This window comes from Aethalodelphis obliquidens, unplaced genomic scaffold (genome assembly GCF_003676395.1).
Source record: "Aethalodelphis obliquidens isolate GAN/ISIS:26980383/991018 unplaced genomic scaffold, ASM367639v1 scaffold69, whole genome shotgun sequence".
NCBI lineage: Eukaryota > Metazoa > Chordata > Mammalia > Artiodactyla > Delphinidae > Aethalodelphis > Aethalodelphis obliquidens.
Genome location: NW_020838013.1, coordinates 6,994,164 through 7,019,549, shown reverse-complemented (window position 1 = coordinate 7,019,549; position 25,386 = coordinate 6,994,164). Strand labels below are relative to the sequence as shown.

The following is a 25,386-nucleotide window of genomic DNA, read 5'->3' as shown; positions in this document are numbered from 1 at the left end:
TTAAAGCCCTTCGAGAAGAAGAAAAAAAAAAACAAAGCCTGCCGCCTCCTGTCCGCTCCGGCTGACTTCCTTGCGCCGCCCTGGATGCTGCCTCCGGCCCGGGCTCCGTAACGCGCGGCCTCCTCCGTGCCCGCGGGCCACTTACTTTCTCTGCTTTCCGCTGCCCAGAGCCAGCCCGCGCTGCCATCACCATGTATGACTCCTGCCTCCTGCTCGCTCCCGCTCTGCCTCTGCCCGGCCCCCCCCTCCGAGCCCGCCTATCCCGTTAGCCTGCCCCCCAGCTGCCTTCACTCCTCCTGCACCCGGCTTGCTTGCCTCCATGCTGCCTGGAGCCCGCGAGCTGGGGTGATTAATTGGCTATGATGATGAACGTCCCCGCTGGAGGATCGGCCACGGTGATGATGACGGGCTACAGTAATGGGCGCTATCCCCGGAATTCTCTCTACAGTGACTGCATCATCGAGGAGAAGACCGTGGTCCTGCAGAAGAAAGACAATGAGGGCTTCGGATTTGTGCTCCGCGGGGCGAAAGGTAAGAGCAGCGGCTCCCAGCCTGGATACATCCACATGTGTGTGTGTGTGTGTGTGTGTGTGTGTGTGTGCACGCCTGTAGAAAAAATGTTCCCCGGCTCAAAAAGAAGCCCTTTTCCTGGGGGTACTCGGTTGCTAGACAACCATGTTCTTTAACATTCTGCCTGTTAAAACATCGGGGCTTCCTTTAGGAATATTTTTAATTTTCTGTACACAATATTGCTCGCTCTCTCCCCCTCCCCGTCCCTCCCTCCCTCCCTCCCTCCCTCTCTCCCTCCCCCCACTCTTTTTTTTTTAATTCCTGGGTTTCATCTGTGTTTCATGGTTTAGTTCAGCCTGACTGTGGCTGGCTTCGGAGCTCCTGGTCTCAGACGCCCAGAATTACCCGGTCCCGAGTTTTGGGCACCTCAGAACTGCCCCGTTCTGGGAGTGGGCCCCAGCTCCGAGTGCGGCAGGCGTGCGGGTGCCCGCCTCTAAGGTGACTTTGCAAGATGGTCCCCTCCGCCGTGGCCCAGCCGGCAGCATACGTGTCACGTGGCCTGCAGTGAGGGCTCCAGGAACGTGTTCCACGGCAGTGCACCCACTGCCAGCCCTGAACTTGGGGTCTTCCCTTTCAGAATAAAACAAAATGGCATCGCGTCCCCGTGCGAGGAGACATCTGTGCCCCGCGTGTGTGGGGAAACCGTGTGCAAGTTTGATCTCGGAGCCTCCGTGCCACGCTGGGGGTCCCGCACCTGTGCTGGCCCGGGAGGCCTCCTTCCCCGGTGGCAGCCTCACCTGCTCAAGGCCCGGGCTGCCCTGACAGCAGCTCGTCCAGAGGGAGGGAGAAGAGATACATCTGTCCCCCGTGTGTGTCCATGACTGTCTGTGTGATGTCTCCCCTCCCCCGACCGAGGCCGTCTTCCTCTTCCCACCCGCCACCCCCGGCCTCACATGGCCACCCAGGAAAGTCCACCTCTTCCCCTAGAGTTTCCCTCTGCAGCTCTGGGGCCCAGAAGCCAACACTGGCTCTGCTGAGGAGTGGGGGCCCAGCCCTCCCATGGACGCTGGCCGCACAGTGGCCACAGAGAGCCGGGCTCCCAGCAGAGAGAATTCATAAGCGGATTCCAAATCTGCAGCCACCCACTGGGTCAGCGTTCTGTTCCGTCCACGCTCCAAGTTGAATTCCCTTGGTAGCGAGTCTACGTAGATGTAAATTTGGCAAGCAGTTCAGTGTGGTGTTTCTGTAGCTCCATGTGGTTATGGGGGGAACTTTTCCATTTATAGAACTGAAAATGTTTAGTCACTGATGCTTTTAAAGAAAATGACAGGCGTGTACATACAGACATGGACAGGGGAGCACGCTATCCTGTGTTCTCAGCGCAGAGGCCAAGAGGGATGGTGGTAGCACCAAAAGGCAGTTGGCTCCGTCGCTTGAGTTGCTGTTGACCCGTGACCAGGAGTATCAGCCCCTTCCCAGGGGAGAGCTGGCCCGGGCCACCCACTTCCCACGGAGATACAAGGGCCTGCTTTCTCCCAGGGTCCCGTGGGAGGCCTGGGCTACCAACTTGGAAACATCTCCCAGGCTTGTAACGCGGTATACCTTGTCTTCCCAGCGGATACGCCCATCGAAGAGTTCACGCCAACGCCAGCGTTCCCAGCCCTGCAGTACCTGGAGTCCGTGGATGAAGGTGGGGTGGCATGGCAGGCCGGACTGAGGACTGGGGACTTCTTGATTGAGGTAGGGACAGCGGTGTTCATATCCTTCTGCTTGGGGAGAGTGCCGCCTCTCGTGGGGTTGGGGTCTGTGGTCTTGGCAGCATGGTCACTGGGCCAGATCTGGGGGCGGGCATGGAGGCTGCCGTGGACCGGGGTTGCTTGGTTATTTCCACCCACGGTGGATGCCATCTTCTGAGGACTGTGCGTTGGGGTTGTCTTTGAGACTGTAGCTTTATCTCTTTGGAGGTTTAAAATGTATGTAACTTGGCCGTTGGTCTTGAAGTAGGAGGTAGACGGAAGAGAAAGGTGGTTGCCGTGATGTCGGGGACACGCGTGGACGTGTGGTTGTGACTGTATGAATAGACCCAAGAGGGGCCATGGCCCGTTCTTGTGTCACGAGGGCAGGCTGGAGACCGCTGTACTACGGCTGTTGCTCTCGTGAGGTCTGTAGCGTTGGTGGCCGAGAGTCTGTTGATTTTTAAGTCGAAGTAACTGACCGGTTGGATGGATGATGGCCTTCCAACACCAAGGAGCCTGGGCAAGGTGGGTGGCTGGAGTTGATGGTACAAAAAGGAAACTTTGAAACTCAGACACTGGGAAAACTAGCTTTTGCTAGTAGGTGAAAGGAGGGAGAGTCCTCTTCGTTTAAAAAAATCTCACTAGACGTGAGTGCCCGGCTGCTTCAAGCCTCACCTGGAGTCGCCATGTTGGTGTGTCTGAGGTACCAAGCTGCCGGCGCACTTGAGCTCCCCGCCTTTTGCACGTTTAGGTGTTACTTTCAAAGGAATGTGTTACCCTTTGGAAATATCAAGAATAAAAGACTATGTTATACCTTGAAAAAATTATTTCTAAGAGGCCTGGTGAGCTCAGATGGCCCCCGTTGGGAGTTCGTGTTTCTTGCAAGAGCATTCCTTAGGGCTCACCCTCAGCCCTGTCTCATCTGCTCCGGAAATCCACCTGTAGGTGGAAAGAACGGGTGCGTGGTGTCCAGCCGGGCACTCGGTGCCTCTGCCGTGGGGCCGGCCAGACACTTGTTCGTTCTGGAAAGGAGGAGATCCAGGCCATGGCGAGACGGCGGCTTAAAGCCATTTCTCTCCACGATGCCTAACCTTCCAAGGGTGCTTTTTGAGCTGCAGTTCTACTCATGATCTCCTTGGTGTTTCTGAAGACTGTGAGAGTGTTGGAAACCCGGAAGGAAAGGTACTGTTGGAGGAGAGAGAGCCGTGAAACAGAAGGTGCTTTACCTTATACCAGGCATCGTGCGTCGGTCTCACTCTATGTGCTGAAAGATGTATTTAAATTACTACTGACCAATCAGAGCCTGGCTCCGATGAAGAATTGCACTCCTTTGGATTCTTGTCCACTGAACCTGTGGGATGCGTACCCAGCATGGTGGAGACTGAAACCCGCTGTGGTTTCATGAGTTAACTCGATTTGTAACCTCATGAAAATGCAGAGACTGGGTTGAATCATCTTCTGTAGGTTGCAGTTGTGATGTAAGTCCCCTTCCCGTGTGTGTGTGTGTGTGTGTGTGTGTGTGTGTATGAGAGAGAGGCAGAGACAGAGAGAGAGACTCCAGTAAGTTGCCATCGCTGTTGCTGGTTTTCGGTTTTAAATAATAAATGAGGGCTGCAGAGGCGGGAGCATCCCTGGTTGTTGGGTTCATCAGATTGTTTCCTTGATAAACTAGTCAATAAAAGAAGCGTGGGACGGCCACAGAGCGTTTGCTGGGCCCACCCCTCTCCCAGGAAGCAGAGCTGCGCTTGGTTGGCGGACATGTCCTCAGCGCACACCTGGGCCAGGTAGAGAAGGCATGCCACCCGGTCGGATGGATGGAAGGCTCCATGGAAATTAGGAGCATTAAGAGTTTCTGCCCTTCTGTTTTCCAAGCACCTCCTCTGACATTGCTTCTAACCTCTGCTGTGCAAACGTATTTGCCGCTTTTATATTCTGGGCAGCCTCTGAATTCCAGGGTTCCAGGGATGACTGGCCCTGAGCTGCCTTAAGGTTATGTCTGTCTTATTATGTCTCAGATGACCTGAAGGAGATGTGGGCCCAAAGCAGCCCCAGGCCCTACAAGGCTGCTCACCACAGGTCCTACTCTAATGGGGAACACAGTGGGCCGGCCGGTGTGTGTGGTGGGGGGCCCTGGGAACCTCATGGGGCTCAGAAATTCTCCTTTAGGAGCTTGGGTGTAAAGGACTATCTCCACTGAGTTGTTTTCCCAGCTGCCGGATTCCGCCACTGGAATAGTAAACTCATGTATAGCCTTATAGGTGCATGTTTTCTCCAACAGAAGATCTTTCTATGTTTTTCAGCGAAAAGCTTCAACCGTGGAGGGGTTGTTTTAGACAGACTAACATGTCATAGGTGGATCTTTGTTTTGACCGGAAGCCATCCTGGAGCCTGGGGTTTCCGGGCTCTTGGTCAAGTGCAGGGTCCTGTTTGGAAGCTGCCCCGAGGGCGGGCAAACTGTCCACATCTCCCCACCCCCCCACCCCGCACCCTCCCGCAAGCCTTCCTCTCTCTTTGCCATTGGAAGGGGCTCAAAGCGTGTCCGACTTTTGCTTTCACTTTAAAAACGCCTGCTGCAGTGTGAACTCTGGGACCAAGAGGCAGCTCCTGAAGTGAATGTTCACTCTTCCGAGTCTTCAGCTGCGACTGAATTTCATTCTTCCTTCTTGGACTTTGACGCACACACGGTCATCTTGCCGGCATCAACCCTGTCGAGGGTTTCCTTTGTGCGTGCCTTTCTTAGGCGCTCGTCCTCTAAAATGCATCTCTCTCTGCCTTGCCCTTGGGGAGGAGTCTGTTCTTTTGTTGTTGGTATTGTTTCTTTGTTGACCACGCCCCTCCCTCCTGCCCAAAAGCCAAAGGTCTGAATGAAGTTGTGTGGAAAAGGCTATCTTCCAGTTGGGAATTACGATGAAATAGATGGGCCCTGGTGCGCCAGCAGGTTGTCATGAAATCTCATCTCAGGGGTGGAGAAGGGGAAGTGGGCGCTCCGTGCATGGAGACACTCGAACAGGCGGCTCTGTAGACCGTGTGTGTTTACAGTTTTCAGATCAGCTTGACGTGCCAGAGTCCCCCGGATGGCTGATGACGCTGAAGCTTCCCCAGAGAGCTGTTAGGGGCAGCGGGAGTGGACAGGGTGGGCGGTGGGCTCTGAGTGTCCCTTTGGGGACCTGGGGGGGCGGGGAGTGATCCTCAGAGAGGTGGGCCGGGGGCAGTGACAGCCCAGAGGGAGAAGCAGGCGGGGGAGTCTGGGCAAGTTTTCTTCCTGTGCGGGTCACATTTAAGGTTGGGGCCTCCACCAGCCAAGAATGATTAAGGACCAAAAGGAAGCCCAATTCAGACTGGTTTAAATAACAGACGTCTCGGAGAGTTGCCGTCGAAGCTGAGAGGCAGTCAGCCTCAGACACAGTGTGTTGAATACTCCGTCTGCTATTTCTTTGAGATTATCTCGGGTTCAAGCTCCTCGACCACAGGAGGTGGGGCAGGAGAGACCGCTTGCCGGGAGGAGTCGTCAGGAGGACGGGGATGGGGTGACAGTTTTGCATGAAGTAATTAAGGAGACTGGAGGTGGGGGTGTCATTCTGATTCCTGCAGGGACTCAACAAACTGGAGTGCCCGTCGGCCTCACCCAGTGAAAGCCGGCTGGGCACCAGGGTAGCCTGCAGACCTTTCAAAGACACTGAGACCTGGGCTGAGCCCACACCCACAGGATCGGAACCACGAGGCAGGAACATCAGCGTTTCTAGGGAGCTTCGGTGACGCCGCCGGGGGTTCCGCTGGGCAGGAAGGGTGATGACCGGCTGGCCTCATTGTTCTGGCTCTTTGAACATCTTAATTTAGCGTTCTAACAAAAACACAGAAGCAGGCACCGCGCTGGTCTCACTGGCTTTCTTCCACAAGCCTCCCCATTTGGAAACTCGAGTTTTGTTTCTTGCGTTACTTTCGTAAACTCAAATATCCTGTATCTCAAGAATTGCTCATACTACAACTAAACCGTAAACATCTGAAGAGCAAACAACATTGACAGCAAATACAACCGAAGGCCCGTGTCCTTATTCGGAGTCACGAGGGTGTATCTGCCATGCACTGCAGTGTCTCATCCGACCCTCACAATAATCCTGTAAAATAACATCGGTATTATCCCCATTTTACAGATGAGGGGACTGAGGCACAGAGAGGTTAAATCACTTGCCCACGGTCACGCAGCAGGGGAGCAGGGATTCCAACCCCGGCTGTCTGAGTCAATAACACCACAGCTCAGAGATGCTAGGAGATGTTTTGATGGGCCGGATGTGTACATGGGCACAGAGTAAGAAGAAACACGGGCAACGAGAGGCCAGTTTTTATTTTCAAATTAGCAAACACTTTTTTGATGACTATGCCCGTCGCTGGTGACAGCACTCCTAGGTTGCCATGTGAAAGGATAAATTGCCGTAAACCTTTTAGAAATTGACGGGGCAGGTATGTGATGAGAGCCATAAAGCTGAATCGGGAATTTGACATTGAGGAGCCCATCCCCCACCCTCAGGGAATGATCTAAAAAACAGGCAGAGATCACAGTGCGGCAAAAAGAAAAGGGTGGAGGTAGAGGGGGATGGTGAAGGGGACACCATGCATCGGTTGTGGATTTATAAGAAAGCATTAAAAATTATGCTTGCAAGAAGTTCTCACTACCAACAGGAAACGGTTACCTCATATTAGGTGAAGAGGACAGAATTAAAGTTATCTGCACAATAGCCTCTAAATGATACCACCTCCCCCCAACATAAGCATAGGAAAAAAAGGAGAGAAAGTATTAACCCCTAGGTGATGGGATCCTGTGTGATCATTTTCTCTTTTGCAGACTTCTCTCTGTTTCTCAGATTTTCTAGAAAGACAGTATTAACTTTCGACAGGGATTCATTTCACAAATGGAAAATTATTCCTTAGAAGACGCCATCTCAGGCAGACGGGCAATGTCTCAGCCTCCGTGGCCACAAGGAGTTACTGTTTGCTTTCAGGTCAACAGCACTGTGGTGGGCGTTAATTATTCTCCTGGGGCCAGCACGCCCCAACCTGATGCAGTACGGGAGACTCCCATGGTTTTTGTGATTGTTTTCTTAGTCCTGAAGTGGCCAATCTCGTTTTGTGTTAATTTCCCTAAATAGGTTTTCCCTTGCAATTAAAGCAGGCAGCAATATCCTTCCTCCTAGGAAAGTGATGCTTGAGTTTGCTAATTACTTTTTCCTCGTATTAAATACTTGCACTAAAGATGGCCTGGAACTGTTTTATAATCTCAGTTTGCATTGAAGTGAGGACGCTGAGGGCTGCCCTGGTGTTTTCCTTAGAGACCATTTGAATACCTTATAAAACGTTTGTCAGGCTGCTGCTTGGGAACCGGGACTTGGAAAATGTAACACAGATCCTAGCTGCACGTTTGCCCAAACCATTACTTTCAACCCAGCTGGAGGTATGAACAGTTGTTACAACCTGGTGATAACCGGTCAGCCTCCCCAGCTTGAAACTTAAGTATTACACGGAGGAGAGTAAATAGTAAAGTCCAGGTGATTCCTGATCGGTGGTTATACACATCATCAGTCAGCACACGCTTCCTGGGTCTCAACATTCCCATCAGCAAATTGGGTGGTTGTGTGAATTAAGGCACCGGAGATGAACTACAGTCCCTTGGTGTATCCGCGGACGATTGGTTCCAGGACCCACCGCAGATGCCGAAATCTGTAAATGCTCAGTGTCATAGTCAGCCCTCTGTATCCGAGGATTCAGTATCCACAGGTGTGGAACCTGCAGATACGGAGGGCCAACTATATAGTTACTGAAAAAATACGGACATGAGTGGATCCAGACAGTTCAGACACGTGTTGTTCAAGGGTCCATTGTATGTGCCACCCGAGCTCTAGGCACGCGAGCTGCTGTTAGCCCCTGTCTTGCTGGCTAGGAGATCGTGCAGGGCTAGCGGTGCTGGGCAGAGCATCCCATCAGTATTTGTTGTTGATCATCATCTTGTCCTTCATCATCATTAATGGTGCCTGACTCAGGAGATGAAACCAATGATGATTAGCTGAACCAATAATAACGATAAGTCACACGTAGAGGACATGGTTGCCAGGGGGAGGCAGGGAGGGGGAAGGAAGGATGGGGAGTTCGGGATTAGCAGATGCAAGCTAGTATACATAGGATGGATAAATAACAGGGTCCTACTGTATGGTACAGGGAACTATATTTAATATCCTGTGATAAACCATAATGGAAAAGAATCTGAGAAAGAATGTCTATATACATATAACCAAACCACTTTATTGCACAGCGGAAATTAACACAACACTGTAAATCAGTTATACGTCAATTAAAAGATAATAAGTCATAATGTTATAATAATGACAGGTGATTGTTACCACTGTCGTTTCCAGCGTGTAGCTGTTACAGAGCACACCCGCCACGGGCCAAGCACATACAGTCGGGCACTTCCAGCCAGGAGCGCTCCGGCTGTAGCTTCGTGGTGCCTCTCTGTGGAGGGGACATCAGCTAATGCAGACACCCACCCCGCCCCACCCCAAGCCCCAGATATCCTTGGCAGGCACTGCCTCCGGCTTTGGCTTGAACCTCTTTTCCCCCGGCACTCACTGCGTTGCTCAATCCTGTTTTGGCACGAGTCTGGCTTTAGGTAATCTTGGAACTCCTGTTCCTGATTCTCATTTTACCCTCTAGCAACAAATCCCAGAGACGAGGCCAGAGCCCTTCGTGGTCTCCCCGGTGCCAGCATTCCTTCTCAGCCGCGCCACACCGCTCACTTTCTCTGTCTGGCCTTCCAGGGTATCATGAGAGCCTTTGTCACATGTCCTGCTGGTGGCCTGTGTGGCTGATCTAGGAACTCTACCCACCGCCCTCCCCCGCAGAATTCCTCGTATCTGATTTAAGTCATTTTAAATGGGCATTTAATTCAATAACTAAGCTAAAGAGCGGGTGCCAGATGTTGGCAGGAAGCTATAGGGCGACTGGCGAGTCCTTGACCTTGAATCATGTTGATACTTTGGTGGTCAAGTTTTGTCAGTTTCACGTTAAAAGACAAGCAGGTTCCAGTGGCTGTCCCGGGTCCCTCCGAACGTGGACTGTCTCCGTTCTGAAGCTCTGCGGCTTCTTGCTGTGCTGGTTTTGGAAAAGACCTGGGCCCCCTGGCTAGCTTCCCACTCCAGCCCCCCTGCTCCTGGGCTGCCAGCACCTGAGCTACTGTAGGAGGGGAGGCTGTGGCCATCGTGACCTGCCTCTCTATCACCTTGCCGAGCCTTTGCTAAGGTCTAAGCTTCCTGCTGTCTTCTCAGTGATGGTTGAAGAACATTCCTTTAGTAGCAAAAAAAAGTCAGCACAGAGGAGTTTGGCTAATTTTGTTGTTTTTGCCTTCAGAATATGTCAGTGCCCAGGGCAAACGGCTGTCATTAAAGTCTTTGCCCTCCAAGGCTCCTACCACTGGGGTCTTTGCTGTCCGGGGCCATAGCACTGAGGTCTTTGCTCTCTGAGGCTTTAAAGAGGGCACTGCTCTTGGGAAGCCCCTGGAGGGCTGGGAGGCTGGTCCCCTTTCCCGCACGTAGACATAGCTCCTCCTGTACCTAGAGAATAGTTCACTGTGTCCTCCATACTGACTGAGAACAGGTGGTCCAGGCTGAGGAGTAGCCCAGAATCCTGCTGAGAAGGTGGATGCGGGTGGCGTAGCGATTGCAGATGTGAATTCTTGGCTCGTTCATTTTGGGGTTCTAATTTGAAGTATCAGTAATTTCAATTTCAGGCTAAAAAAAGATTCAGAGTCACTTCAGGGGACCACGGCTGCTGTGCTCAAGGCTCCGCGGGACTGGCAGATGGCAGTGCGCTGGGTTGGATAGGGACAGAAAGGAGCCACGGTCAAGGGCACAGGCTGTGCAATGTGATCTGGGTTTGAATCCAGGCTCTGTCACTTCTTCACTGTGTGAACTTGGGCAAATCTTTCATCTCTTGGCCTCAGTTTCTTAAACTAGATAAAAATGTGTGTGACGCATGCAGTTCCTGGCAGAGAGAGCTCTCGACCATCGGTGGTACTTGTCTAAGTCATTTTTGCAACTTCATTCATTCACTCCCGCAGCACACATTGGGTGCCCACCAGGTGCTGGGCTGGCGTGCAGTTGGGAGAGAAGGCACGAATCAGACACAGTTCCTCGAGGAACTCACAGTCTGGAAGGAGGGCAAAAAGTAGGGTATGGTGAAGGCCCCCATTTAAATCAGGAAAAGGTCTTCATGAAAGAGGTGGTGTTGGCTCAGAGAAAGCTCAGGGGGTCAGGAACATTCAGGGGGGGTTGGAGAGTGGTCAGGTGTTGTAGAGCTGAGAGGCTGGTCCAGGGAGGGCCTGGAATGTCAGTCTAAGTAAGTGCAGCTATGTATGGCTGGTCAGTGACAGGGAGCAACAGAAGGAAGGGGGGGGGCATGACTGGACCTGTCCAAGGTACTGAATCTCTGTGGCGCATGGAGTCTCTGCAGGGTTTAGACCTGTCCACGGTGCTGAAATCTATCCAGGGGTCAGACCTCTCCAGGGTGCTGAACCTGAGAGCCGAGAGGACGGAACCTGCCATCAGGAGGAGCCTGGTGCAAGGGCTCAGCACTTCCCCTCCCGCATTCCCTTCTCCTCCCATCTCTGCGTCCTGTGTCCTTGGCCTTCCTGGACACAGCAGCTTATGATTCAGTGAGTGTGCTTGTCTGCTTGGTGGAGACATCTCTTCCGTGAGGAGGGGTGAAGGGATCACTGCGGTTAAGCATCTGTGCCGTCCTGTGCTCTAAGCCAGCCTGAAGTCTCCGCTCACACATCACCTTCTCAGGGAGGGCTTCCCAGCCTCCCTCTGGTTGCCCCCGACACTAATGCTTCCTCCGTGTGCTTCCTCAGTTGTCCGAATCTTCTCGTGTGTTGGGTGGTTGAGTTATGTTTGTCTCCTTCCCAAGAACGCCTGCTCCCTCTGGGCTGGACAGTTTGCTGACCTGGTCTCTACTGTGTGTCTAGTACCCAGCACAGTGCCTGATACATAAAAGAGGCCCCAAGACACGTTCAACGGTGGACACTCCTGGGAAGTAGCTGTTTTATGCTCATTTTGCGAGAGATTATGTAGCCTGCCGGGACCCCGCAGGGAGATCTGAATCAGGTGACTCCCAGGCTTGGGTCTGGTTGATACCCTGGGTAAATCCTGGGTCACTGAAATGTAATCTTATAATGATCTTCCTCAACCCAGGAAGGATGCTATATATCCAGCCCCAGTGTACACAGGGTGAGGTTTGCAGAAGGCATGGTGAGCTGAGATCCCCACATAGGAAGCTTCTGGTTCAGCCTTCTCTGGTGGGCCTCTTGATTCGCCTGTAAGGAGCCCTCCTGGGTCTTTTCCACCTGCCCTTCCTCCCTCCCTTCCGACCACTCACCCACCTCCCAGTGAGCTCTGCAGGCCCTCGTTAGCATTGAGTTGTCTCTGTCTGCACTTCCCTTTGGTGGGGAGTTTCATGACACAGTGGTTAGGTTGGCAGATGAACGGAAGGAAGGCCTTGTGCTAAAGGCCCTGTAGGATCTTTTAATTGATGGAGTTTGTCAGTCTTGGGCATGAGGGTGTGTGTGTGTGTGTGTTTGTGTGCCAAAAATAAATAGAGTTGAAATAAGAAGGAGCGGGGAAGGGGTCATGGAAGGCCACAGTTACCGTCTGATGCTGCAAAATCCTGGGGATGGTCTCCTTGCTTTTGTGCCATGAGGCCAACCACCCACCGGCCGGTTTCCCACTTCCCTCTCCCCGGGGCCTTCGGTTTCATATGGCAAGGTTTTCAGTGCGCATCCTCTGTGCTCGGCCCTCCGTGGGCAGGGCTAGGGGTCCTGGGGATGAAAGAGGCCATCTCTGACTTGAGGGGCCAAGTGTGTGGGGAGAGGGAGGCCTTTAAACTTGGCTGGCGTGCAAAGGGAGGAACGGGTTACTTGGGCAGGTGCAGGAGATGGCAGATCAGCCTTGACCTTGGCCCTCTCTCCCTGGTCTCCCAAGTGTGTGTCATACCCCCTCCCACCCCCAGCACTTGCCCACACTGCTGCCTCCCCCTCTCTCCCCTCTTTCCCTCCTTCTCTCACACTCGCTGTCTCACGGTTACCCCTCTTCCGCCTCCCCTTCCTCCAGCAGGGTAACTCCGGCTCGCTCTCAGATCTCTGCCCGGTGGACCCTCCTCCGGGAAGCCTCCCCAACATTCCCCATGACACCTGCTCACTGTCAGCGCCTGTCACTGACCCTGCCTGGCCTGGAAGCTCCACGAGCTAAGGAGCCATCCAGAGCTGAGCACGTGGCAGGCACTCGGTCCGTATCTGTGAAATGATGGAAGGCACAGCCTGGATGAAGGCTCAGAGGCAGGAACGCGTGGGAATGTGTGGGGAATGTCGGGAGGTCCAGGACGGACAAAGGAGATGGGACCTGCAGACCAGGGAAGGCCTTGAGGACCGAGCTGAGCGGTGGGGCCTCACTCAGTCACTGGAAGCGGGCATCTTAGCGGGGAAGTCCATGGCCTGTGGGTCACCGAGCTGGGGCCTTGTAAAGAAAGGGGGTGGAGGCAGAGAGGCCAGATTAGAGGCTGCTGCCCTTGAGAAGCAGGTTAGAGCAGGACTTAAAAGCACAGTCCCAGGAGGCAGCCCACCTGGGTCCAAATCCAACTCCTCTACCTATGTGCTGTGTGGCCTTAGGTAAGCCACACAACCCTTCTGTGCCTCAGTTTCCTCATCTGCAAAGAACACTCATAGTATACACAAGAGGAACCATTACTATTGTCATTGCCGTTGCTGTTAGCGCATGGGAGGGATACAGAGCCTTCCCGACCAGGCCAGGCCCCCCCCTCCCCCTAGGCAGGGTCTCACTGCCCGGGAACCTCTCCCCATGGAACCCACCATTGTGAGGTCAGGTGTGAGCCCCAGGACCCCCAGTGTCCAGCACGGGTCCTGGAGAGCTGGGGTTGGGGCTGAGAGAAGGAAGGCAGGAGGGCAGTGCTCTGCCCGTGAGCTGACCAGAAACCAAGCTGCCTTTTGTGACCACCCGTGGCTGCAGGCTGCTGGGAGCTCGGTGGCGTGGCTCCTGGTACAATGACTTGAGTTTCTAGATTTCTCCGCAGCAAGGATGCCGGACTGAACATCCCATCCCATCCCCCCCCCATTCCTACCGTGTCTCCAGCATCGGCTACCAATGCTAACACACATCCCTAAGCATTCCGCGTGTACTGACTCGTTTAGGCATCATCAGAAGCCTGTGAGGTGGGTTCTCGCACCGTCCCCGTTTCTCAAATGAGGAAGCTGAGGCACAGAAAGGTCAGATGAGCAGGCTCAGAGTCACAGAACTCCTACAAGCTCTACCAGCTGGGTTTCCAAGGAGGTCTGGGCCCAGCGCCATGTTCTGACCACGTAACACTCCTGCCTCTCAGACGTTCACACTGTCACCCAAGCAAAAGGTCGGGTAATGCCACCAGGAGACAGGGTTACTGTAGCGAGGTTTATCTTGGGTTTTTATTTCTTTGCGTGTGTCTGTTAGAGATACGTTTTGTCACGTGTGTATACACGTGCACTTTTCTCCCTGTGTATATCTTTTTTTATTGTGGCGAAAAACACATACCTGAAAATTTATTATTTAATCATTTTTAAACATGCAGTCGAGCAGCATTTAGTACCTTCAATGTTGTGCAACCATCACCTCTGTCTAGTTCCAGAAGATTTTCATCACCCCAGAAAGACAGCCCCTGGGCTTCCCTGGTGGCGCAGTGGTTGAGAGTCCGCCTGCCGATGGAGGGGACGCGGGTTCGTGCCCCGGTCCGGGAAGATCCCACATGCCGCGGAGTGGCTGGGCCCGTGAGCCATGGCCGCTGAGCCTGCGCGTCTGGAGCCTGTGCTCCGCAACGGGAGAGGCCATAGCAGTGGGAGGCCCGCGTACCAAGAAAAAAAAAAAAAAGAACAGCCCCATAGCCATTTAGCAGACACTCCCCATCCCCCCACCTCCCTCAGCCTCAGGCTACTGCCGATGTGCTTTCTGTCTCTATTGACTTGCCTGTTCTGGACTTTTCATGTACGTGGAATCCTACAGCACATGACCTTTTCGCCTAGAATGTTTCCAGGGTCCATCCGTGTTGCAGCCTGTGTCAGTGCTCCTCCTTCTGTGGCCAGATAACCTCCCATTGTTGGTTGAGCCACGCTTTGTGTATCCATCCATCGGTGTTTGGGTTGTTTTTACCTTTTGGCTATCTGTGAATGATACTGCTGTGAACAGAAGTGGACACGTATTTGTTTGAGTCCCTATCTTCAGCTTTTGGGGGGTATGTACCTAGGAGTGGGCTTGCTGGGTCATAGGGTAACTCTTTGTTTATCTAAACTGCTGACCCAGCCTTGGGTTGAATCAACAGCTGTTCAGTGAGCACTTAGTAAATAACCCTCTCGATGCTGGGCCTGGTGGAAGAAGCCTAGGAGCAGAGGAAGGGGAGCCAGCCCAGCCCATTGGAGCCAGAGCTCAGACCCACTGGCGACATCACTGCTGGACGGCATATGCTGACTGCAAACAGCACAAACAACAGTGAGGACAAGACAAAGGGAGATGCTTGAATTTCCTGAGCACTTCCTGTGTGCCCGGCTTCATCTCTGGATTTCGCGTGCTGAACCCACTTAACGCTCAGCTGCGTTTGGGTACTCCTATCAGCAACTTTTTCTGCACAGGGAGGCTGGAGCACAGAGAGGAAGACTCACTTGCCTACAGACACACAGCGCGTGAGTGGCAGGGCCGGGCTGTGGCCCAGGCAGGCGGCTGCTTCAGAGCCCACGTCGTGAACATCTCTACCACACGGCCTGGAATAGGGAACGGAGTAAAGGGGCTGGCCAGGGAGGGACCGTGGTGGGCTGGAGGGTCGGGGAAGGCTTCCTGGGGTGCGGGATAGTAGCAGAACCGACTTCCCAGGAGAGCGTGGGATGGGAGATCCACACAGAGCGCCTTGCCCAGCATCCACAACACGACTGACCAAGGGGCAGGGCCTTGAGAGATGGGGGCCCGGGGGACAGTGGGGTAGGGACATCTCCCAGGGCTGCTTGGCACCCAAGCTGGTCAGGGGAGGCAGGACATGCCTCAAAGGGCTGCATCTTCCCCGGGCGGGTAGTGTTCATCTAGAAGGCATGTAAACCTGTTGCCCCTGGATTTACAGAGGCTGAGACGGGAGATGATCGAACCAAGGAGGACCAGGGGCCAGAGGGACCATAGCAGGGGCGGCGAGAAGGACTATGGGACAGGTTGTGAGGACGGGCGTATGCCTGGTTCTGGGTGGCCCATCATCTTGGAGGTCATGGGTGGGTCACCTGCCAAGAGGGCCAGAGGTGGGGGGAATAGGAGAGCCTAGAAAAGGGGCACCTTAGATGAAGGAGGCGTGGGTTACAGCGTCCAAGGGGGCAGTGGGGACAGCAGGGTCAAGAGCAGGAAGGGCCGGTTTCAGCTTCAAGTGATGGATGTTCACCCAAATAACGGGGTTCACGGCCACTCGGTCAGAATATGCAGCTGCTGCTGGTGGTCAGCTGTGTGCAGGACACGCCAGTGTCTCATTCCACACTCCTCCCAGCACCAGGAGCTCAGTTCTGCTGATGGTCCCATTTTGCAGATGAGGAAGTTGAGGCCCAAAAAGGTCACGTGATGCGCCCAGACTCACACAGCTCTCATGGTGGGGCTCGCTTGACCCTGGAGCGTGGACTGGAGGGCTGCAGTGTCCCCTGTCATATTTGCCCAGGTGGATCCTACTGCCCAGCCTGGAGGCCCAACTGGAGGTTATGAAATAGTTCAGGTCTTGAGGGGAGGCACTGACTAAGCGGATTGAAAGTCCATGGAAGGTGAAGGTCATAACTCATTAGAGGACCCCTGGGGAGCTTCCTGGAGGAGGTGAAGGGACCTGTCTTAAAGCATCAAGGGAAGTTGGTTAAGGATGGGAGCAAAGCAAGAGTGCCCCATCTCCTCTGTTCTCACCAATGTGTGTTATTCCAGAACTTTCTCTACAACTGACACACCTCAGTCCAAACTGGCTCGGCATGCAGAGGGAATTTACTGGTTTGAGTAACTGAAAATCCCAGAGATGTTGGCTTCAGGCTCAGCTGGATCCAGGTGCTCAGGGATGTTCCCAGGGTCTCACCTCCTCTCTCTGTTTTCCTCTGTGTTGGCTTCACTCTCGGGTGGGTTCTCCCCATGAAGGTGGCAGATGTGGTTTCCAGCAGCTACAGGTTCTCATCCTGTCCATTGAAGAACCCCAGCAGAAAGAGAGCATCTCATTGGCCTGCTTTGGGTCACATGTCCATCCCTGAGCCAGTGATTGGCTAAGCTGCTGGAAGATGCTGATTGCCCGAGTTGGATCACATGCCCTCCCCTAGGCCTTGGGCTGGGTCAGCCCCCTTGGCCACAAGGACTGAGAGTCGGGGTGGGTGGGCTCGCAGAGGAAGGTAGAGTTTCAGGTGTGAGAAAGAGGAAGATGAACCGCTGAGTAGGCAGATTCAGCAGAGTTTGAAACTCATTTTAGGCATGGACTGAACACGTGGGATCCAGTGTGTGTCTGGGTTACATATCTACAGACTTACTTTGAGCAACTGTTATGTAGGGCCAGGCCTAGTGGCTGGGGAAATCAGAAATGAATCAGACCCAGTCCTTCTTCCCAAAGACCACGGAGTTAGACTCTCCCCGAAGCCTCATGCCCAAGAGGAAGGCATCCATCACACGTTAGTATTTCCTCCGCCAGCATTTTCAAAGGGAGGGAAAGAGTGAAAACTTGAACTGGAAAACAGGAGGAGTCGATGGAGGACAGAAGCTCCTGGCTGTCCCCAGCAGAGCTGAGAGGGGGCAGCCCTGGGGGCCGCGCATATTGGGAGAGATAAGCTGTGGCCACACTATGCATTAATTTTGAGGGTGGGGGGCCTGGTTGGGCACCTTTGCTTGGGCCGGGGGCAAACTTGCGATAAGTGAGTGTCTCAGTCAGCTCAGGCTGCTGTAAAAATTACTATCTCGACAGGGCAGCTTAAACAGTAGACATCTATTTCTCAACGTTTCTTTTCTTTCTGGAGACTGGGGAGGCCAAGACCAAGGTGTCGACTGATTCAGTTCCTGGTGAGGCCTCTCTTCCTGGCTTGCCGACGGCTGTCTTCTTGCCTTGTCCTCACTTAGTAGAGAGGGAAAGAGAGCACCTCTCTGGTACCTCTTCTTGTAAAGGAACTAATCCCATCATGGGGGCTGCACCCTCATCTAACCCTAATCACCTCCTAAATGCCCCACAAATACCATCACATTGGGAGTTAGGGCTTCAAGATAAGGATTTGGGGATAACACACATTCAGTCCACAAGAGCATGCTTGGGAAATGAGCTCCCGGGGCCTTTGACCTGCTGTGCGGGGCGAGGCCACGTCTGATGGACAATCTTTCCAGCCTGAGACTCAGTCAGTTACACCGAACAGCCTCCCTTAGGGAGGCATGGTAACCAGGGAGACCAGAAACGCTACCGTCTCGGCCCCAGGCCTCAACGTGCGAGTTGCTGAGGTCCACACGGGGCTGGAACGCTCTGTCCTTGTCTCATAAGGGAGGTGACAGTAGTGCCATCTGCACCCTAGGCTCTGGGGGCTTGGTCAGCACGACGACCTTGCGAGGGAGGGGATGGGTCAGAACTCGAACCCAAGTCTGGGCTCCGGGTCGGTGGTTCTTGACCACCATATGGTCTCCTGGGAAGGTGGCCCTGAGGGCTGGCAGGGAGCCTGGCCGCCTGCACTGGGTCCCGGGCGTGCTTCGAGACGGGGGCGTGTCAGTCTCTGAGCGCAAGGTGACTCAGCCCAGGGGCTGGTGGCAGGCACACGCGTCATGACCTTGTCGTTAGGCAGCAGTCCAGCCCCTGCAGCGCCGAGTGAGCCTGTACCGATTGGTTCCCATTCTCGTGTCTGGCCCGGCCCCCCCGTACCAGGAAGAAATTGTGTTTGTTGTCCGTTCATTTTCCAGGAGTGTTTTTTAATGAGCCTTCTGGATGGAATTGCCTGTTTTGGTTTCATTTGGAGGTTTTTTTGAGAACAGGCTGTGTGCCCAGCAGCCCCCTGGCCAGCGCTCTCCATACGCACTCTCATCACGACCTTCTGATTAACCCCTTGCTTGTCCATCGCCCCCGCTCAGCTGCGGTCACCTTAAATAGCCAGTGACCTCCTTCTTCATTTGTTTATCAAGATACAGGTGCAGGTATTGGTTGGCACAGGGCATGGGCTATTGTTTGGGAGATAAACGCATGATGGAAGGAATTAACGGAATGATCACAGCAAAGTGGGGCTCAGCGGCCAGGAGGCTTGGCCAGCAGGTCTGGGCATGGATTCTGAGGTCGTCCTCTGTCTGGCTTTGTTCATACTAAGCCTGTCTCTGGAATACTCTTGCAAAAGGTGTGCTTTCAAAGGTCCACTTCCTCTTTACTTACAGTAGGAAGGGGAGCATTGCCAGCTTGCCCAGAGAGGGAGCTGACCCGCAGGGAGGGGCTGCGGACTCTGCCCTGGGATGGGAGCCCCTCTCCGTTCTTGCCACTGCCCCCCGAGGTGTCCGGGCTGGGAAGCTTCGGGAAACAGAGGGACGGGGGCCAGGAATTCCAAAGCCGGGGTAGAAAGGCTGTGATTCCACTCGTAGCAGGTCCCTAGAGGAGTCGAAACCATAGAGAAAGTAGACGGTGAGAGCCAGGGGCTGGGGGAGGGGGTCGGGGAGTTAGTGTTTAATGGGGACAGAGTGTCAGTTTGTGACATGAAGTTCTGGAGATGGACAGCGGGGGTGGCTCACAGCAATTTGAATGTGCTTAATGCCCCTGAGCTGTACACTTAGAAATGGTTCAGATGGTGAATTTTGTGTTATGTGTACTTTACAGTTTATTTATTTATTTTATTCTTTTGAAAGAAAGAAAGCAGTATTCTTGACTTTTTAAAAATACCGTGAGACCACAGGTGAGTCATAACTGTTCCTTCAGCTCTGAAACGGATCACCGATGCCCCTGCCCGCTGTGCATGGTCCTAGGGTCACACAAGGCATGGACGTGCTCTGTGTTGTGCGTGACCTGTCCCACCGGGATACGTGCCTCTCACATGAACGAGCGCGTTCCCTGCAGCATCTTTGAAATGGTGATAAGATGGGGAAGACCCCGGCAGTAGGGGTGAGTCAGGGGAGCTGCAGGCATCCTGCTGGCCACTCTTTCTCCCCCGGGCCGCATCTCAGAGGCCCCCAGAGGCCTCCCGGCTCCCAGCACTCCTGCCTTCCCCCATCCCCAGTCCTTTCATCAGCTTCCTGTGTACTCAGGGCACTCAGCGCCACATGGCGTAGTTTATATGCATATTTTATTGTAGGTCTGTCTCCCCGGCCCCCTGGGCCGTAAACTCTAAGAGGTCAAAGACTTTGTCTTTTTTATTCACCTGGCACATAGCAGACCCTCAGTAAATCCTTGTCAGATGAAGGAAAACTACGCAGAAGTTCAAAAGAAAGAGATGAGTCTCTGTAATGGCCTGTATGGGAAAAGAATCTAGAAAAAGAGTAGATCTATGTATTTGTATAACAGATGCACTTTGCTGCACACCTGAAACTGGCACAACATTGTAAATCAATTATACCCCAATAAAAATTGAAAAAAAAATAACTTGCAACATAAAAAGTAAGAGGTAAGTGCAGATACAAGGGATCCCCAAAATGGAACCCTACGTGGCAGACGCAGGTTTTAGAACAACCACTATAGCATGGAAACGTTTATGCTTTCTTTAAAGTGTTCAAAGATACTGAACTCATTCTCCGTACTGTGAATTTCCCAAGGGAACATGAATGTGTGTCAAAGTTCTGTGATAACTGGGTTCCCTGGGAGAAGGAGATGGGCATGGGGGTGAGTCAAAGGGAGGCAACTCCTATGAAGTGCAAGTTTCTCTAAAACTTGTATTTGTCGCCTGATGAAAGTTGAACAGACCGGCAAGATTACGGCTGGCGAGCCTGAGGGTCACACCGCTGCATCGTTCCCGGTCTCTTAAGGCCTTCGGGATTCTTAGCCGCCTTCCGCGGTGAGACTCCTGTTCCAGCTGTGAATCTCCAGGAAGTGCGTGCCCCGCTTGCTGTTTCCCAGAAGACGAGGGCAGGTGCAGGCAGCCGCGGGAGGCCTCCCTTTCCGGCTGGTGTGAGCAGAAGGGGACGCTCTTCAGCTTTCCCTGAGTCGTGATCACGAGCCACTGTCCCCATAAATCAGGCAGAACCTCGTTCTCAAAAGCGGTTCCCCCGGGACGCTCCAGCAGGCCACCTTCTGCTTGGGGTTACGGCTAAGTACCGCCCCCTCCCCGCCACGTCATCCGCCGTCTCCACCTGGTCATCCCCCCCGCCCCCCGGCGCTGCAATTCGGGATTTAAGTTTGAATCGAACAGGAAATCAAAGGTATAAAGCCCGTGGCATTTTCAGCCACAAAAGTGTACCCGGAAGCCACAGCCTGACTGCTCCCTGCTCCTCAGAACGGTATCAGGCCACAATGCAGGAATTGTCGGGATGACTTCTCCTGGCGTCCTTTCAAAGAGACCCTGATGGCAGAAACTGTGAATCTGTCCGAGGAGAAAAACCCGTGAAATAGCCTCTGCCCCGGGGACAGTGCGGACACACAGCAGCCCCGGCCCCTGTCCTTCTGACCTTCCCCACGCTGGCGTCCGGTCCCCCGTGACCCTCTCCCTCACCCTGCAAACTCCCACGAAAGAATGTGAACGTACTCACCCACAAGAGCCCGTGCCGATGACAGTCCCTAGTGCCGGACCCTTGCCCAGGGACAGCTGGCTTCACAGGACTCCCACCGCATTGGACCTTGCGTCGTGGTGGTAACGCCAGACGCTGTAACAAACAGGCCCCACGATGAATAATGGCTGTAATTTGAACAACGGAAGTTCATTTCTTGCTCCTTTCAAGTCCCTAAAGGATGCTCCCAAAGGGCGGCCAGCCCTCGTCCACGCTGTGATTAGAGACCCAGGCTTTCCCCATCTCCTGGGTCTTCTATCCCCAATATATGGGTGCCCGGGTCGCCAGGCTCCACCACATCTGGCTGGCTAGTTACTTCCACCTACGTTCCGCTGACTGGAATCCCATGTCCTGGCCGTCCCTCACTGCAGGGGAGGTGGGGCCCTGGTGTCCCTGGGCCATAAGGAGAGCAAAGGGTCAGTCTCGGCCATTGACGGAAAAGTGCCTTCTACTAGAGCCTGTGGACAGACTTAAGCACTTTATTTTTTTTTATTTTTTTTTTTTTTTGCGGTACGTGGGCCTCTCACTGCTGCGACCTCTCCCGCTGCAGAGCACAGGCTCCAGACGCGCAGGCTCAGCGGCCATGGCTCACGGGCCCAGCTGCTCCACGGCATGTGGGATCTCTCCGGACCAGGGCACGAACCCGTGTCCCCTGCATCGGCAGGTGGAGTCCCAACCGCTGCGCCACCAGGGAAGCCCGACTTAAGCACTTTTAAAAGAAATGCATCGTAGAAAAATTTACCACTAAAAGAATTCTGTACAGTATTGGGACTTCCCTGGTGGCGCAGTCGTTAAGAATCCGCCTGCCAGTGCAGGGGACACGGGTTTGAGCCCCGGTCCGGGAAGATCCCATGTGCCGTGGAGCAACTAAGCCCACGCACCACAACTACTGAGCCCGCATGCCGCAACTACTGAAGCCCATGCACCTAGAGCCCGTGCTCCACAGGAGAAGCCACTGCCATGGGAAGCCTGCGTGCACCGCAGCGAAGAGTAGCGCCCCTTGCCGCAACTAGAGAAAAAAGCCCACGCGCAGCAATGAAGACCCAGTGCAGTCAAAAGAAAAAAAATTCTGTCCGGTATCTATTGTTACTTTTCGTGAGGAAATGGCCAGTATGTGACTTTAGCTGAAATCTTATAAGTGGAGCAAAGAGGCTCTTCCTGACCCTCTAAGTCCCGTCCCGGGTGGGCACCACTAGGATGCTGGTCAGTCGTACTATCGGATTAGCATCTTCGACCCCATTTTACAGGTGAAGATGGTGACGTTTCCAGCGATTGAGCGGCTCACTCAAGATTCCAGAGCCCAGACTCGAGAGCACCCTATGGGCATCCCGCCCTGGGGGTGACTTCCTTCCTGACCCCCAGCCAGGGAGCAGCTCTGTGTGAGCAGGGGGCAAATCGGGCCTCCCTCGGGCCGCAGCTCTGCCCGATCGGTCCTCACGGGGCAGAGGGCCAAGGAGCTCTCCGGGGTCTCCTTTATAAGGGCACTAATCCCATTTATTAGGGCTCTAGCCTCGTGACCTAATCACCTCGCCAAGGTCCCACCTCCACCCACCATCACACCGGAGGGTTAGGATTTCAACATAGGAATGTTGGCGGTCAGCAGGGCGGGAGGGGACACCAACATTCAGTCTATAGCAGCCGGACGTCGAGATGTTTCTAGCAAATCTCCACATTGCATATGTTAGTAATTGTTCAGATTTTCTATTATCATGACTACGCTAGAAACTCAGAGTGAACAAAACGGGGCTCCCTTGGCCGCCTCTGATCCAACAGCACCTCCCGTCAGAGCGGGTGGTGGTCCGTTTGTTCGGAGCCTCCTGGACTCTCTCTCTGCTTCAGTGCAAAGGGGGAGAGCTTCAGGCTGACTCACCTTGCATCCCAGCTCCAGGGATGGTCGGCAGGGAGACACGGGGCCCGTCCACACCCTCAGCGTCAGTGCCCTCGTCTGTAAGTGGTGCCAGGCAGGCGCGTGGTGCGGGATTCAGTGACTGCAGGGGTGGCACGTCCCGCACAGAGCCCGTCCTCGGTCACCGGAAGCCTCTCCTACTCCAGCCTTGGCTTTGGGAGTCCCCCTTCTCGGCAGCGTGTTCTTCATGCTGGCAGCCGGCGGTGTCTCCTCCGCCAGCCCATTCCCCCCGGACCCCGGAGCACGTACGCTCCCTGCGCAGCGATGATTAGTGTGTATTTACCAGATTATGGGATCAAGTTCTCTGCAGGAGAAAATTAGCCCCGGTTGCCATGTGCATCCCAGCCCACTGTGGGCTGCCGGCTGGCCCAGGGGTACCTTCCCGCTTCCTCTGCTGGGCCGAGAGCGCTTACCTGCAACGGGACCCGCCTGCACGGACCTCTCAGGTGAGCTCCGCAGGCCTGGGTCCACAGGTAAAGCCGAGGCTGGTGGCTCGCAGACCCCAGACGCGACTCCCTGTCACACGGCAGGCTCGCTGGCTTGCTGGAGGCTGGCCCGGGTGCCATGGGGGCTGCTCCTTGGCATTTCCCTGGGCTACTGGCATTCTGGGGGTACCAGGTGCTGGGATCTGGGGTTACAGGGCTACTGGGGTCCTGGTGTACCAGGGGCCAAGATCTGGGGTTCAGGAGGCCGCGATAAGGGCAGCAAGGCTGCTGGGGTTCTGGGGGTGCAAGGGGCCAGTCACACAGTGCCCCATCTTTCTCCACCCTGCTCTCCGGAGCACCCTGTGAGCCCAGGCCCCACCTATGAATAACAAACAAGGCCCGGCTCCCTTCAGGCACCAGGTCTAGTCAAGCTAACTATGCCGTCATTCATCTGCAAGGGCTGGATTCTGGCTACCTGGTTCAAGTACAGGGTGTTCATGTGGAAAACCTGTATCGATGTTCAGTTCTGTGCCCCATGGTGGGGCCTCAGCAGAGACGGAGAGCCCTGGCCCCACCCAGGCGTGCTGGCGGGACTGGAGTACACAGTCCACAAGCACCAGGACGGGGTGGCGGTGATGGCTGGAGGGAAAGAGGTCTGCACACACACACGCACACATACTCATACATTCACACACATTCAGGGACACACATGCACACGTGCAGACAGACATACATACACATGCACACTCTCTCGTGCACACACTGTAGTAGGACAGATGATGGCCACCCGAAGAGCCTCATCCCTGGGACCTATAAGTGTCGCCTTATATGGGAAAGGGGTCTTTGCAGACTTGATGAAGTTAAGGATCTTTTTTTTTTTTTTTTTTTTGTGGTACGCGGGCCTCTCACTGTTGTGGCCTCTCCCATTGCGGAGCACAGGCTCCGGACACGCAGGCTCAGCGGCCATGGCTCACGGGCCCAGCCGCTCCGCGGCACGTGGGATCTTCCCAGACCGGGGCACGAGCCCGCGTCCCCTACATCAGCAGGCGGACTCTCAACCACTGCGCCACCAGGGAAGCCCGAAGTTAAGGATCTTGACATGGGAGGATGATCGCAGACTATCCAGGTGGACCCTAAATGCCGTCACAGGCGTCCTTGTAAGAAGGGGGCGGAGGCAGATCTTACCCGGACCAGGAGGAGGCCACGTGGAGTCAGAGGCACAGACTGGAGGGACGCGGCCACAGCCGAGGGACACCGATACCCACCAGAAGCTGGAAGAGGCCGGAAGCGTCCTCCCCTAGAGCCTTCTGAGGGAGGACGGCCCTGTTGACACCTTGATTTCTCACTTCTGGTCTCCAGACTGAGAGAAGCCATTGTTTTAAGCCCCCCAGTTTGGGGTCCTTTGTCCCAGCAGCCCCAGGAAACGAATGTACACACACACGCGTGCACACACTCACACACGCACCTGCTAGGATGCGGTGGCACAGAGCAGCAGGGACGGAGCCCTCATCCATGGGTGTCAGGAAAGGGCCCCAGAGGAGTGAGATTTAGGCTGAAACCTGGAAGATGAGGGAAAGGCTGGGGAAAGGGCCAGGCCCTGCCTGGACCAGGAAGGGGTGCCGTGCGTTCTAGAACACTCTGGGAGGGGGCAGATGAGGTCAGAGGAATGGGTGGGGGCCAGGTCCTAGGGGGCCTTTTAAGACGCAGTGAGGCCCAGGACAGTGGGGACAGGATCAAGGATTTTTGAAGCCTTGATCTGGCCACGTGGAGATCTGTCCTTCAAGAAATCACAGCCTGCGTTCACTCCCTCCATCCCCTCCCTTTTTCTTTTTTTGACCATTACATTCATTTAATGCTTTTTAAAATTGTGGTAAAATACGCGTAGCAAACTTTACCATCTTCACCATTTCCAGGTGTCCAGTTCAGTGGCCTTCAGTACCTTCATAATGTGCAGCCATTCCCGCCATCCACGTCCGGAACTCTTTTCATCTTGGAAAACTGAAGCTCTGTCCCTATTGAACACCCCTCCCCCTCCCCCTCCC

The 25,386-nt window shown here is 54.3% G+C and overlaps 1 protein-coding gene across 1 annotated transcript in view; it reads left to right on the top strand.

Moving 5' to 3' along the window:
- Window positions 1–310: 310 nt before the first annotated feature.
- The window catches only part of SHANK2 (SH3 and multiple ankyrin repeat domains 2), a 154,493-nt gene continuing 129,417 nt past the window's right edge, over window positions 311–25,386 (top strand). Inside the window, exons 1-2 of the mRNA XM_027090089.1 lie at window positions 311–531; window positions 2,126–2,250. Of these exons, the coding sequence (XP_026945890.1) occupies window positions 360–531; window positions 2,126–2,250 (297 nt within the window). The 5' untranslated portion in view covers window positions 311–359. The remainder of the gene's footprint in view (window positions 532–2,125; window positions 2,251–25,386) is intronic.